Here is a 16,168-nt window from a genome sequence, read left to right on the forward strand (position 1 = left end):
TGAAAAATGTGATTACAACTTATTCGTGATGCACTAACAGTTTGAAGACAAAGCCACGACACACTGGAGTAAACCAAATTAAGCAGGCTTTTTAGACCACACATAGTGGAGTACCCAGATTCATAAACATCTGACACAGTGCCAGAGGTTTTCCCATGCCTTTGTCATGCTAAATCCAACCCCCATCCAAACCTTTGGACTCCAAGGAGTTGCTGTAATCCCTCATCAAAAAGTCAGTCACGTCATGGCCATGTTTTGTTCTAGTTAATTGCAAGACAATATTTGTGCAAAATATGCACAAATCATTTAGCTTACAATAACAATGTTATATTACAGTACATTATTGTGTTATAAATCTATAACACAATAATGTAAGAGTTTTTAGACATGCTTAAAAAATGGGAAAATCATTATAACCTATTTTATTGCATAATAATTATGCACAGTAGGTACAAACACTATGTAATGTTCATCAACATGCAATAAAAAACACTACAATAGTGTGAAATATAATTGCAATTAAAAACAGGGATTCTGCAGGTTTCATAAAGTCAAATTTAAGACTTTTTAAGACCATTTTAAGACAATTAAAAAAGAAATTTTAGACTTATACTGGAATTCTAATGGCCCTCTATTATCGTGACGAATAGTTTAATTGTTTTTAGTTTTTCCCCTGATTAGGGAATTTAATTTGGGGAATGTGCTGTAAAAATGTGTAACAGCTGTATCTCTTTGAAATATAAAACTTAAACATTAAAAATAAGGTTTTATTGAGATGTATTGTTGGTTATTGGATGGATGTTTGGATGGAAGACAAAGCAAAAAGAAGACCTGTTTAAAATGATTTAACACTTACAACACAATATGTAAGTGAATTTAGGTCCTTTTAGGAAATAAAGGTTTTTGTAATTTAAGACATTTTAAGACTTTTTAAGACCCAGCGGTTTAAAAAAAACTAATAATAATTATAAATATATATATACTTATTCATTCTTTCACCCATTTTCTTTTCGGCTTAGCCACTTTATTAATCAGGTGTTGCCACAATGAAACAAATTTTAACTTATTCAATTCATATACTGCATATACTGCATGTCTTTGGACTGTGGGGAAACAGGAGCACTCAGAAGAAACCTGCACCAACATGCGGAAAACATGCAAACTCCACACAGATATGCCAACTGACCCAGCCAGGGCTCGAGCCAGCCATATATATACATTTTAAGGCAGAATTATTAGCCCCGCTTTTATTTTTTATATATTTTTTTTTTTTTCAAATGATGTTTAACAAAGCAAGGAAATTGTCACAGTATGTCTGATAATATTTTTTTCTTCTGGAGAAAGTCTTGTTTGTTTTATTTCCGCTACAATAAAAGCTATTTTTTATTTTTTTTAAACATCCTTTTAAGGACAAAATTATTGGCCCCTTTAAGCTATATATTTTTTTGGATAGTCGACAGAACAACCATAACTTGCCTAATTACCTTAACCTGTCTAGTTAACCTAATTTACCTCGTAACGCCTTTAAATGTCACTTTAAGCTGTATAGAAGTGTCTTGAAAAATATCTAGTGAAATATTATTCACTGTCATCATGGCAATGTAATGTAAATCAGTTACTAGAAATGAGTTTTCAAAACTATTATGATTAGAAATGTGTTGAAAAATCTGTTAAACAAAAATTGGGGGAAAAAATAAAAAGGGGTAGCTAATAATTCTGACTTCAAATATATATATATTTATATATATATTATACATATATATATATATATATATATATATATATATATATAAATTATTTATATATATTTTGCATGCTGGTTGATACTCAAAATCACTGTTATTGTAAATAACAGTTTAATATTTTAGTGAAAAACATAAAAAAAACATTTTTTGATGAACTAAAGGGTCAAAGGAATAGCATTTGTTTAAAATAGAAGTATTGTGTATTAATATAGGCATCTATTGTCACTTTTGATCAAATGAATGCATCCATGCTACATAAAAGCATAGAAAAAGAATAGCTGATGTAATCGCTTTGGGGTCCAAAGAAAATTTGGATAAGTAGAAGATTTTGGCATGCTACCAGGTCTGCAGTCACAGTGCATAACACTTTTCCAGATCTACAGAATCCTATTGTTGAATCCGTCCAATAGTGGGCAGAATATAATCCTGCTAAAGTGGCAGAACGAGCTCCATCACGAAATGGTTTAATGCTCAGAGCCTGAGACCAGCCAAATTCATCAAATGCAACTGAATCTATTTATTCAAATCAATTAACTTAAGTTATCAGTGAAGGGGCTCCTGGAAAAGCCTCAAAGCTAATTCTCAAATGTGTTTAGTTGACACAGAGAAGCACAGTGCTATTATCCAGTGATGTACTTTAGCCTGCTGAGACCCCAATATACTGTGACATTTCTGAAGGCGCGCAAATTCATCATATCAAGTCACACTGCAAGACGAAAGCTATGAGGAATTAACATAATATTTGCATAATTGTTACTTGAATAATCACCTAATAAAACAATGAATTGCTTCTAGGTGAATTTTAAGCCTCTAGAGAAACCAAAGATCTTTTAAGTGATGCTGTACTTCTACACTACCTGACAAAAGTCTTGTGGCCTATCCAAGCTTTAGGAACAACAAATAATAACTTGACTTCTAGTTGATCATTTGATATCAAAAGTGGCTTATATGAAAGACAAAGACCTCTAGATTATGCTTATTTTACCACAATAAAATATGATCATGCCATGATTTTTAATGATTTAATTAGAACAGTAAGGTCTGACTTTGATCAAAGTCAAGTTATTACTTGTTGCTCTTAATACTGGGATCAAAGACTTGACTTTTGTCAGGTAGTGTTTAGAGATCTAAATGAATAACAAACATGGTTCCCATTAGAACAAATATCAAACTCCCTGACTTTCACTTAATAAAAAGCTGACTTTGCATGACAACTAATGAACAAAAAACAGGCCTCTGTTCTGCTTATATATTATTAATATAACGATAAAATATGTTAAAATAATACCAATATTAAAATGGTTTTAGCTTGAATATCATTGTGCATGACTTTAATATGAAAACAACAATGAATAATTTACCCTCCCTTTTCCATAATTAATATGTAGCTCAATATTGTTTTACATTTACTTTACATTTAGCTTTCTGTCATCTACTTTGTAACACCCAGTCTTTGGAGTGCTCATTTTGAAGTCAAAGCTCTTAACATTTGTATTGAGGCATGTTAGCCTAGTTAACCAGATACTGTTAACTGTATTTGACTTAAGTGACTGTCACAGTCAAAACAGAACAATATATAAACATGAAAACACATTTCAATAAAAGCAAACTACAATTTAAAGTGATAAACAAAAAATCCCTGATCATCCATGATTAGGACCAAAAATATATTCAATTGAATTCAATTAAATTCAGTTCAGTTCGGTTCAGTTCAGTACAGTTCAATTCAATTCAATTCAATTCAATTCAATTCAATTCAATATAATTTCATTTAATTGAATTTAATCTAATTTAAGTTCTAGTAAATTGAAACTTTGTCACTCTAGTTTTCAGATATAAATATTCCCTGTCTTTTAATGTCTGGAATAGACCTTTTAAAAATCCATGATATTGCAAAAATTCCATGACCTGTGGGAACCCTGAATATAAAAACAATAGAAGCTGCATAAAAACTTGGACTGGTATTAATTAGAATGTGTACCTGAGGCACCCGGTAGCATTGCGGAGCACCTGTGAGGAATGCAGGTGCAGTTTGCGGTCATCCTGGAGGGGCGAGGTGTCCCATCCCGAGTGAGGAATAATGACTGTGTTGGTCAGCACTGCCAGAGCATCCTGAATTATGGGCATCTTCAGAGCATCGCATGAAGACAAGTTCCAGAGCACACCTGAACATAAGAACATCAGCTATGATCCAAAAAAAGCACCTGATCCAGCAGTGAAGAATGCACTCCATATTTATACACAACCTACAATTTTCCTGATTCACCTTGAGCACAAAAATATATGCAATTGAAAGCACTGATTGCAGCAGGCTAACAACATGCCTTTGAATATTGCATGAGGTTTTGGCCCTTAAACATGAAATTATTTCTAAAGTTTCACTGGTGTGTCCTCATCAGCCCCTGTTGGCATGTGGGCTAAAATGTGTTAAATTTTGCATATTATTTGTCCAAAATGGTACGTTATAAATATTTAATCTCCACCACGAGACCCCTAACTGCTCCGCTTCAGCTCTCAAGTACTTTCGCACATTCCTCCTCCCTGCTGCTAACTGTCTAAGCTAATTGTATCTTATCATGTTTGCTAAATATCACAGACTTCCAATTCCTGAACATTTTGCAAGAGAAGCGCATCCCTCTATTCTACAGTAGCAATTAAATGAAATAAATTAACACTTTTATTTGGTTAGAAATCATTTATATGTTCAAATGGTTAAAGTAAAACATTACTATAACAATAAATGACATTCTTCTGATCTTTCTATTCATCAAAGAATGCTAAAGGAATTGGATCACAGCCTTTACAAAAATATTACATAGCTGACCTGTTTTCAACACTTATCATTGCAATAAATGTCACCAAACTTATTAAAACAGAAGTTTATTATAACATAATTATTGTAAACTATATTACAGGTTTAGAAACAGGGCTTGACATTGAATTTTTTGATCACAAGCCACTGTGGCCAATAGATTTCGAACATTACTAGCCACTCGCCATTTTCACTAGCCACACTTTTCATGTTAGGAAAATATACTTAGCTTAAATTTGACTTTAACATGCTAAATTACTTGATTTAGAAATTGTGTTATGTCCACATGCCTTCTCATTCATTTAACGTCTTGTGTGTATTGTGTATTAGCTTGCTCAATGTGCATGAGCAAATGGGTTGTGTCACAATGCAATCAGTTTTTATTTCACGACTTTTCAGGGCTCAAAATTAAGGATTTACCAAATTTATCTCTGACCACACCTAATAAGTATTTCTTAGCCACAACTTTTAATGTGTAAAAACAAGGAAAATATAGCTTTATAGGTGCACTTTTTAATTTAACAAAACTTTTCTTTAAAAAAAACATTACATTTAATAAATAATTATTGTCATGTATCTAAAATTTGCACAGTAATCTGTCCTCGCTAAAAGATCACCAGTTAACTACACATAAACGGGGAGCAAGCTTTTATTGTAAAAAATTATAATGAAACCATATTAACAAAAATAACTGTAAGCAAACAACAGGTGAAACATACCGTACACACGGTTAATGTTGGGCCTGTTAATAATCTTTTCTAAGAATTATTAAAATAAAAGCAGTGACCGCTGCTGCTTAGAAAAAGAATGTGTATTTTTTTTTTAATCTTGAGCTCTTGAAAGCAGCAGGACTGTGGGTGCTCGATCTTCCCTCTTTGTCCAGTCTATTTCAAAGGGAACCAATCGCACCCCTTGCATTTCCTCTAGGCACGGTTGCTTTGGGCAAGTCATCAGCTGTTAGCACTAGTGATCATGCTCTCATTCTTTATTCACCATTCTTTTGCTCGCGCGAACACAGTTATGTTAGTCGTGCTGCTTCTCGATTCTAATATCACATTTGCACAAATATTGGACCCAGCTTATTGTCGAACCCTGCCTTTAATAAAACTACAATATAAAAATGATTTCCAACCAGCCACAGTGGATAGTGGAGGTGTCTGTCTAACCCGCCAGAGCTAAAATCTACCTGTATTTGGCGGGTGTTAATGTTAAGCCCTGTTTAGAAATATGGTGAGAGATGCATCAGCACTGACCTAAAGCTTAAATAAAAAAGCATTATCTATACAGAAAAACCGCATACAGAAAAAACATGTGAGCTGCAATGATAGCTTAAAACCCCATTTGGAGGACATGTGAAACATTTCTGAACCCTATTTTTATGTAAAACTCGTGGACATATCATATGATCAACTGTGTACATGTGGAGACGTGATCACATGAGTTTCACATAAGAAATGTTCCAAATATTTAAAACGGGATATTTACATGCTGTTTTATATATAAACTGTGTGAAAGCTCAAACAGTATTTAATATGGGGTACTGTGGTCTTAAAAAGCTATTTAACATACAGTTATTTAATAATAGTCTTTTTGAATCATTATTCGCAGGAGTCTTACTAGTGTTTTTCAATCAAGCTTATACAGGTTATCATTGCTTTGTTAGCCCTTGCTGGTTGATGCATCAACCTGTTATTTTTTTTTAAACATGTTTCACCATTGACAGCCATTCTAAACTGGCCATGCATTCAGACAAAGTAAAATGGTTTGTAAGCAACATATATGTTGTTAAATTTTTCCATTACATTTTATTTGAAAAGCATGAAATAAACTCGCTGCAGTGCGCTTTTGTAGGCCTGTCCTCTATGCTGCTAGCACATTGTACAGCTCTGTCCTAGCCAATTTAGTCTTATCTCACGTTATCTTATCCAATCTTGTTTGTTGAACATCAAAGATGTCCTGTTTTTATGCGGCCACCTGCAGAACGAAGACTTCTGAGCTCAAATTGTGGCTCCATCAGTCACAGCAGGGCCGTGTCTCAGAGATCAGCAGGTAATGGGTCTGCGAGGGGTTATAGGATAAGAGGACTTTTTTTTCTCCCGTTCTGATCCACACTTATATTTGCATGCTAATTGTCTTTAAGAAAGCCCAAATGGCTTCTCTGTTCTTTCCAAATGTGTCATCTAAAGTAAATAACATGCGCAGAGACATAAAACTGTAATAAGCAAGTGCCATTCTGCAACACTCTTGCCTATATTCAGTTTTAAACACTGTAGCTGTTTCTCTGAGCTCTGGATTCAGGATGATGGTGATTTTTCAATTGATGGACATTTAGATTGCTCACCAAGTCTGAAACACAAGGGAGCTGCAACATCCTATTGAAGTGTCTCCCAACAATTCAGCATCTGACATTTCTGAAATGCCTGAAAAAGCAAATCGCCGCCCAATTTTTCAGACATCTCTCGGAAAGCGTCTTTGTAACAGGAATATTTCTATAGGAGATTTAGAAGAGCCTTTGTCTTTTGTCAACGCGTCAAGTCTCATTATACACAAGTCCCTAAAGAGGCTATGCCAAGCACTGGCATTATCCTTAATTATTATAGTCCTTACCAATTAGGAGATCATTAACAAATCATTTAATGGGTAGCAGGGTCTACAGTAACAAGCGAGCGATTCTAGGAGAGCTGATTAACAAATTGGACCCAATTATAAAGAAGCCCTAGATAGTGACAGAAAGGTCACATACAATGCATTTGTATGCTGAACGAGCAAAAAGGTGGAAATAAGGACAGAGTGCATTCATATATAGAGGGGCAGATCATTTGCATCCAAATCAGGCACCACATAAAAAAGACAGGATGTTTTGATCAGGCCCATGATGGATTCTCATTGGTCGAACATCCTTTTCAGTGTAACAAAATAAAATTCAGGTGTCTTTCAAGAGGAGTTGGAAATATTGAAGTTGCAAATGTATGAAAGACTCTAGTGTCGTATTCTTAAGGTTGGAAATTTGAAAGCTTGACTTTTAAAAGTGTATATGATGTATCAAAGTCCCCTTTTAATCATTTTTGGAGTACTAATTTTTTTGTTCATAAGCGGTAAACTAGGGCTGCACGATATTGAAAATTCTGATACTGCGATATTTTACTTTTCTATAATAAATATTGTGATAAATACAAATGGATGGAATATCTCAGTATAATAATATTCAGGTACAGAAATTTAATAATCACAATGAAAATAAATAAATAAATAAAATATCAAAAAACTATTGTAGGTCAAGTAAAAATACTGTTTTGTTTTCGCCTTCAAAAAAAAATCTGTCAAAATTATGAGCCCTATCATACACCCAGTGCAATAAGGCGCAAAACATGTTTTGTACGATTTGTTGCTTTTTTCAGACCAACGCAACCCTAATTTTCATGTTTTGTGCCATGTTGTTTAAATAGAAAATCCATTTGTGCCATTTTGTGGACTCATGGGTGTGCTGGTCTATAAAGAAAGTGTGTTAAGGCTCATTGTTGGTGCGTTGCTATTTTAAAAAAACTGAAATAGACCGTGTCATTGACCAACTGAAAGCAGGTCTAAAGTCCAGCACAAAGCGAATTAGTTGTGCGCCTATGCGTCCAAACGCTTAATACACACAGGATGTACAGCAATACACAAATATCTTTACTTTTGAAAAAAAATTAAAGGATTAAAATATTACAAAAATGAATATTTTCTACTTAAATATAAAAATCACAACTTCATGCCTTCTTCATGTCGGGGGCTTTTTCAGCTTATTCGTGACAATTTGCTTTTGTATAATGTTATTATTATTAGTAGTATTATTTATTATATCCATATTTGCTGGAAATTAAAAATGGTAGTTCTACCAGGAAGACTGAGGTGTCACGTCATTCATAATAATTATCTCGTCAGCCTATAACAACCAAGCAAGCCTTGTATATAAGCTCATCTGAAAACAATCTGTTTCACTGTATTCAGGTGACGTTGCGGAAGTTTCCCTCCATCCTCCCCATCACCACCACCACCAGGTCGGCCTCGTCTCCAATCGGGGTTGGCTGCGCCCTGCCTGCATCTTCAGGCAGGATCTGCCAGCTCATCCAGAGTTCTGCACTTTAGACGGGGCTTACGCCAAAGAACTTTATGAAAGGACCGTAACGAACTCTCAATCATGCAAACAATTAACAATAAATCTTCAAACGTTTATCTGCCTCCTACAGTCTTTCTGGTAGAACTGAAATAAGAAACAGTTTTGAAACAAATCTTTGTGCTTAACAAGCGAAATTAAATATGTAGGTTAATGGATGTCTTTAGTGGAGTGCAAACAACACCGTTTCCTTATCCACAAAAGTAAAGGAGTAAAGGGTAAATGTAAAGAGATAGAGAACGTAAAGAGGCCTAACGGAAGAGGCACACTCTTTAACCTTGCGCTGCAGACTTCACTAGTTTTCTTGCTAGTGAAGTGTTCAGTTTTTCCTCCTACAAAGTCCGCCATATAGATAGCAAATTTGCCATGGCATGACGCAATTGACTCTTCAAGGGGATGGGAAATGAGACTCTGATTGGTTAAATGCACGTTATGCTCAAAACACACCCCTAACTCATTAAGAGAATAAGCAATACCCTGTTAGACCATGCTCCAGGGCGCAAAGCATATTTTTCCGTCTTTAAAATAGCAAAAGTGGATTCGGACACGCCCTAATGCGTTTACACAATGCACTTTAGACTTTGTGCCTAGATAGTTAAAACAGAGCCCTATGAGTTTTTCCTTAAAACAAGCTCAATTATCTGCCAATAGGATAATTAATTCAAATTGTCTTACTTTCTCCTTGAAATGTAGATATTTGAACTGGTAACAAGACAAAATATTTAAGTAAAAAATGTATTAATTAATTGTATAAATAATGAAATAAAATTAATCTGTGGTACACCTCCAAACATTATACTTTTTTGTGCCCAAACTCTCTTAAATTTTTAAAAACAATCACAATCAGAAAAATGCAGAGAGATGGAACAACAGCACTACTGACGATGGCAATAAATTTAGACATGATCAGTTTACAAGTTTCATGTGTTAATGGAATAATGGATATCAGTCACTGCACTTTAAATGGCTTCAAAGTCATATTTATCAATCATACCTTTTATGAAAAAGTGCATATGCAGCAGTTATAGCATGATAGACTGACTTAAAATATATGATACAGTGTTAATGCTAACACCGGTATTTAAAGTGTTATATTATAGTGAAATGCATTATGTACTCCACCCTGAGACATGCAATAAATCACAGGTGTCATAATTGCGAAAGAATGCAAGTATTGTCATATTTCAGAAAAAAAACTATAATAAAAAATGCTGACATTTGAATCTGATTTGTAGCATAGCAAGAATACTGACTACTTTGCTGTTATGAAGACTGTAACTGTTAGTTATTTAGTGTTAAATTGTTGCAGTTGCCTTAGCTTTTATTATGAATTTGTTAGGCCAATTTTTCACAAAAAAACTTGCCAGTCAGTGTTTCCTAACCCTGTTCCTGAAGGCACACCAACAGAACAGATTTGCAACCTCTTCCTAATCAAACACACCTAAATCAACTCATCAGAACATAAGACGAGACTCCAAAACCTGAAGTTAACAGGGCAGAAAAGGGAGACATCTAAATTATGAAATGTTGGTGCCTCCAGGAACGGGGTTGGGAAACACTGCCCAAGTAATTAAAAATAGTAATTAATTACTTCAAGTAATTAAAAAACATATAATTTTCCTCAATTTGAATTTAGATGTAGTTCATTTAGTTTTAATGTACTTCTGTGTTTTGTTTCCATGAATGTGTGACTTATTATGATAACAAACAGCTGAGTCAGAGTAAGAGTATCCCAGGTCCCTAAAGTCTAGCAGCATTTTATCTTGCAGTGTGGACAAACAAATTACTTCTTGTCAGAATCATTTCATGTCAGAGAACAAAGGAGAAGAAACAAAAGTGCTTATTTCTGTGAGTACCTGTGAGCAGCTCTCTGATCTCCACGTCTGTTGTCTTGCGCAGGAGTCGCACGAGTGCAGGGATGCCGCCGCAGTTCTTCAAGGCAATCTTGTTGTCATCGTTGGCCTTGCCATAAACCAGGTTTCTGAGTGCACCGCAGGCACTCCTGTGCACGTCGGTCATACGGTGATCCAGCAAGTCCACCAGCAGCTGGATGCCACCCTGCCTCCGTATCTGATACACAGAGCCACACACATATTAAAGACACCATAGACCTTTTTTGTACCCTATCATTCAAGCATGTAAATACTTACACACACATACATACAGCGATGGCCAAAATTATTAGAACTATTGGCAGATTTAAGAGGTTACAGTTTTTTGTTGTTGAATTGGCCATTTTTAATATCCATAAAATAAATAAAATAGCTACAAAATCACAATATTGGTCTATAAACTACAGAATAGAGTCATCAGAAAGAAACAGTTAGTAGTTTTTGCTTCTTTTCAGTTTGGCCAAAGGAGAACTGATCAAGTCAAGTTTCCCCAAAGGTTTGCGCTCCACTTCTATCAATTGGAGGAGTTTTGGTTTCTTGCCACTGTCACCTCTGACGTGGTTGGATGAGCTTGGTATAGCTTCATTGGTTCGCCCTTGAACAGTGACATTTGCATTAAACTGAAGTGAATCAGTTTTAATTTAATTAGATTTACAGCATTCTGCCACTACTCTGCTGCCTGCTTGTTTTGCTGAACATGTTCCATAATCTGAAATATATATAAATATTTTTAGAATTTCTCTCCATCTATGTCAGACAAGGGGATTTTACAACCCACAGGCCACATGCAGCCCACTCCACTTTTAATCGGCTAACGTAAAGTATTCATTAAAATAAGTTTAAATGTAAACAGGGCCTTGCAATGCGCTAGTCGGATATTGCGAGTCAACAAAAGGGTACTTTCACATATAGCTTCTTTTGTGCGGTAAATTTAATTTAAAGCACAAATAGGAAGGAATGCATGTTTGGTATGTCGTGCTCACTTTTTCTAAGCACCGCAAGTTGAAAAAATCTAAACTTTTCAGAGCGCTGCGAGCATACAACGAGTCATAAGACAGGAAGCAAGCAGGCAGCTTCACACTTTATATGGAATTACACAGTAATAAAGGTAGACTAAGTACCTCAGATTAACGATTTAACAAACCCAGATACAGATCCTGTCCCAGTGATGATCATTACATCATATATTCACCTCACATTCAAGCTGACTTCAGTGCACTTGTTCAACCCAACACAGGCAAAAATTCTCTTACTGAGCATATATAAAAATAAAAAAAAATGAATGAATGAATGAATGAATAAAAATAAATAAATATTTAAATATATATATATATATATATATATATATATATATATATATATATATATATATATATATATATATATATATATATATATATATATATATATATATATATATATATAAATAAATAAAAATTTACTAAGGTGAAGCAATAAAACAAACAACCCTGTGGCATTTATATGAAGTTGATATTGTGATGCTGGTCTTTAAAATACTTTAGGTGTAAATGTTTTTATTTTTATTTTATTTTATTTTTTTTAAGTTTAGAGTTTTTATGAATGTTTACTGAATAGTATCACAGAATGTATATATATATATATATATATATATATATATATATTGGTTTGGCCCTCTAAAACTACCCCAGAGTCTGATGTGGCCCCTTGGAAAAATTAATTGCCTACCTGGATCTATGTAAAGCGTCTTTGACACAATCTGCCCTGTAAAATGCACTACAGACAATGACTTGACTTGATTTCCATACAGAAACAAGTTAGACATACCAAATATTAAAGTTAAAAGAGAATTTAACAGTTCAACCATCCCTGTTTCTTTGAACATTATGAAATTAAATCCTGTTATGTAGCCAAAAAATGTCACATTTTTTAAAAATCTGTTATGTGTAATCTTTTGGCCACCACTGCAAATAGTACATGAGGGTGTGTGTATATACAGATGAAGTCAGAATTATTAAAGCATTTGATTTTTATTTTATTTTTTTATATATATTACACAATTTATGTTTAACAGAGCAAGGACATTTTCACAGTTTGTCTGATAATATTTTATCTTCTAGAGAAAGTCTTATTTGTTTTATTTTGGCAAGAATAAAAGAGGTTTTTAATATTTTTAAAAACATTGTAAGGTAAAAATTATTTGCCCCTTTAAGTTGTATTTTTTTCGATCAAACCATCATTATACAATAACTTGCCTAATTATCTTATCCTGCCTCATTAACTAAATTAACCTAGTTAAGCCTTTAAATGTTACTTTAAGCTGTATAGAAGTGTCTTGAAAATATCTAGTCAAATATTATGTACTGTCATTATGGCAAAGGTAACACAAATCAGCTATTAGAAATGAGTTATTAAAACTATTTTGTTTAGAAATGTGTTGAAAAACTCTTCTAAACAGAAATTGGGGAAAAATAAACAGGGGGACTAATAATTCTGACTTCAACTGTATGTGTAAGCTGTATAGTCATTAGCTTTTTAACAAAATACAATCATTGTTTGTACTCAATGGATTCAAAAATTGATCATAAAATGTTGTCAAAACCAAGTCTTTTGTCAAGAAAGCAAATATTAGAAATATTCCGAGGGCATAAACAACAGAGGATGTGTGCATAACAAAACACAAAAGCCATGGCAGCGAGAATGTAGGCTTAAGCAAGGCCAAGCGTAATAAAGATACATAATATAATAATTATTAGATGATTAATTGTGTGTATGAAGACTGTCTTTGTTCTTCTTTTAAAACTATTTGTGTCTTTCCTCAAAATACATACAAACAGACAGATCAAGAAACCACTGAGCTACCATTCCAGCACTGACAAGCATCTGAGACAGCATGGAAATTTAAATAAAACCACGATCCTTACTGCAAGCACATATAAGTAGATAGACTTTACAGAACAGCTTTGTTGTTGGTATGCAGGAGTCACCTCTGATTTGATCTTGTTGTCTCCAAAGCACAAGTGCTGGAGGTAAGCGGCAGCATTGGACTGTACCGATGGAAACTGGTGCTGCAGCATTTGGATGACCTCCGGCAGCTCCGGATCCCTCCAGCCAAATTCCCTGAAGAGGCACATAAACATGCATAAGTGAACACAGAGAAGCTTTCACATAGACAACAATGCAAACATGTCTTTGAATGCATCTATCATACTGCAACAGCTTACTTTTATATGGGCTGTAAACATTTAATTCTCCTCTCTTGGGTCTTTATGTATTTCTTTTCACAATTAATCAAACCGAACGCAACCGGTTTGTAATATCTGCCAACGTCTGATCTCCTGCTGTTAGTTGCGCTACTTTTCTCTTTTGAAAATAGTAAAGTAATAGTAATTAACGTAGAAAACGAATACCACTAAACAATGGAAACAAATGAACCTCAAAATATGATGTATGACAGTGTTGGTAAGGAGAACAAAAACAGAAAAACAAATAACGCATGAGAAACAAAAGGTATTCCAGCTAAACATGCCAGCCATCATCTTATATTTGGAATTTTATGCTTTCTGCAGAGGAACGTCAGATCACGGATAATGTATACAGACAATAACATCCTCCCAGAAATGTGAGCCTCATCACGGGTGTCAGTGACAGCTAGCTGTGCTATTGCCTGGAGCTATCCTAAGGTGCATGAATCCCCAAAGGAGAAGATCTGCATTTTGTAAACCCCAGGGTCCCGCGACTCGATCATCTCAATACCAGTGCCAACAGCAAATAAAAGTGGAGTAAACAAATCCAACACCATCCTGATGTGAAAACACAAATTCCGCATGTAGGCAGGATAGGAGAACACGATGTCTGACATATCGAAGTTTGTTTCTCTCTCCGACCAACAAACCACTGTCTCTACACTACCGCCATGTCCGAGACTGTCAAACAAGAGGAATCGATTCAGATAATAAGATACACTATGTGAGAGATGGGGTGCTAATCATAGAAAGAGAGCGCAAAGAAGGAGAGAAGCGAAGAAAGGAAAAGTAAGACATGTGTAGGCAGAGAAAATGCGATTCTGGCAATGAAAAACCCTAACATGATGGACAAACCATCTCTGTGTAAGAGGCACCATGGGAAACATCTATTTTAGCATGTCCTGTTTCCCTATAGTGCAACCGGTAAACCTGAGAGGGCAATTGCGGTCGTGAAAAAGAAGAATGGGATCCATTGGGAAAAGGTCAAAAAGTAGATAACACTGAAAGATAGCTACTTTGTTTTCAATCGCTGTATCATTGTTGGCTTTATCACTGTTTAACCTTGAGAAATGAGCGCTTGCTTAAAGCACATCTCGCTAAGCTCGCACTATATACTGAAAGATTTGTTCACAAGAACAGAGAGCAAAATCCATTACGGTGGGTAGGAAATGGCTATCAAAACTCCAATGCTATGACAGGAGGCTGACATAAATCACAGGAGCATACTAACTGATAATGTTTGTGTTAATCAGTAATTAAAGCGTAACATAAAAATGACTATAAAATTGATGAAGTTTATATGGTAATCAATGTAGCGTAGTCGCATAAGCCAACTCTGGGTTAATTAGTGTAAATACATTTTTGACAGAAGCTCTAAAATGACTGCGTTAATTAACTAGTGCACTAAAGTGAAATCATTCACTCGGTGTTTACCTTGTGTAATTATAGACGGCAATAAAGTAGAAGGCAAGGGTCCCAATGCTTTACCAGCTTTCAAGTTTCAGTTGCTCAACAATATTATATCACAGCCAATAAGATAATACAACTATAAAAATCTAAGCATCTTTCAAAAGTGATACATGCAACGATTTAATGAAAAAAAATGTTAGTAGAGTGTTTTGCCAGCTGATTCCAATGTTATTCCTCGATTAAATGGGTGTTATCAGTGGTTATCAGCTGATAGATATGAGCCAGTACTACTACCAGTAGGTTTAGAAGGCTGTTATTACTCATCCACGAGGATAATCAGCGATAGATCACATACAGCAGCAGTCGGAAGTTAATGAGTATTATTTATATAATTAATTTAATTTCCCATTAATTGTATTTTATTAACGTCTACCTCTACCCCTACCTTAAATCCAACCGTGACAGTCATGAAAAAACAGATCTGGATCTGGAGTTTTCTCTATTAGTCTAGCTAATTAACCATGTGGATGGATGAAAACAGCCTTCTGATCCTATTAGTAGGTGCAGAAGGCCCCTACTGGCCCATATCTATCAGCTGATAACCACTGATAATTGCCATTCAATCTAGTGATAACATTCGAAGTGGGTGGTATTGCAGACATCCTGTCATTAACTATATTTTTACTCTTGTCAGTTAAAATACTTCCAAATTAAGCCACTGATAAGTCATTCATTCAGTCTCTGAGCAACACATGCTGTAGTTCATTTCACAGTGAATCACTGTTATTAATTAATCATTTGAGAGAATACTTTAGTGATTCATTCATGGACAGTCAGGAAACATAACAATGTCCTGAATGCCTCAAAATGAAATGAGAATAGATTTAAGCTTGATTTAGGCTATTTTCAAATTTAGCCATTCTTTTTATGAA

At 34.7% G+C, this 16,168-nt stretch overlaps 1 protein-coding gene across 37 annotated transcripts in view; it reads right to left on the reverse strand.

Moving 5' to 3' along the window:
• The window catches only part of ctnnd2b (catenin (cadherin-associated protein), delta 2b), a 139,670-nt gene that overhangs the window by 21,836 nt on the left and 101,666 nt on the right, over positions 1-16,168 (reverse strand). For all 37 annotated transcript variants that reach the window (XM_073917877.1, XM_073917862.1, XM_009298576.5 and 34 more), the window contains 3 exons: positions 13,569-13,701; positions 10,567-10,780; positions 3,727-3,910 (listed from right to left, as the gene is read on the reverse strand). In XM_073917877.1, coding sequence (XP_073773978.1) covers positions 3,727-3,910; positions 10,567-10,780; positions 13,569-13,701 — 531 coding nt within the window. The remainder of the gene's footprint in view (positions 1-3,726; positions 3,911-10,566; positions 10,781-13,568; positions 13,702-16,168) is intronic.

Source organism: Danio rerio, chromosome 2 (assembly GCF_049306965.1).
Source record: "Danio rerio strain Tuebingen ecotype United States chromosome 2, GRCz12tu, whole genome shotgun sequence".
In the NCBI taxonomy this organism is placed as follows: domain Eukaryota; kingdom Metazoa; phylum Chordata; class Actinopteri; order Cypriniformes; family Danionidae; genus Danio; species Danio rerio.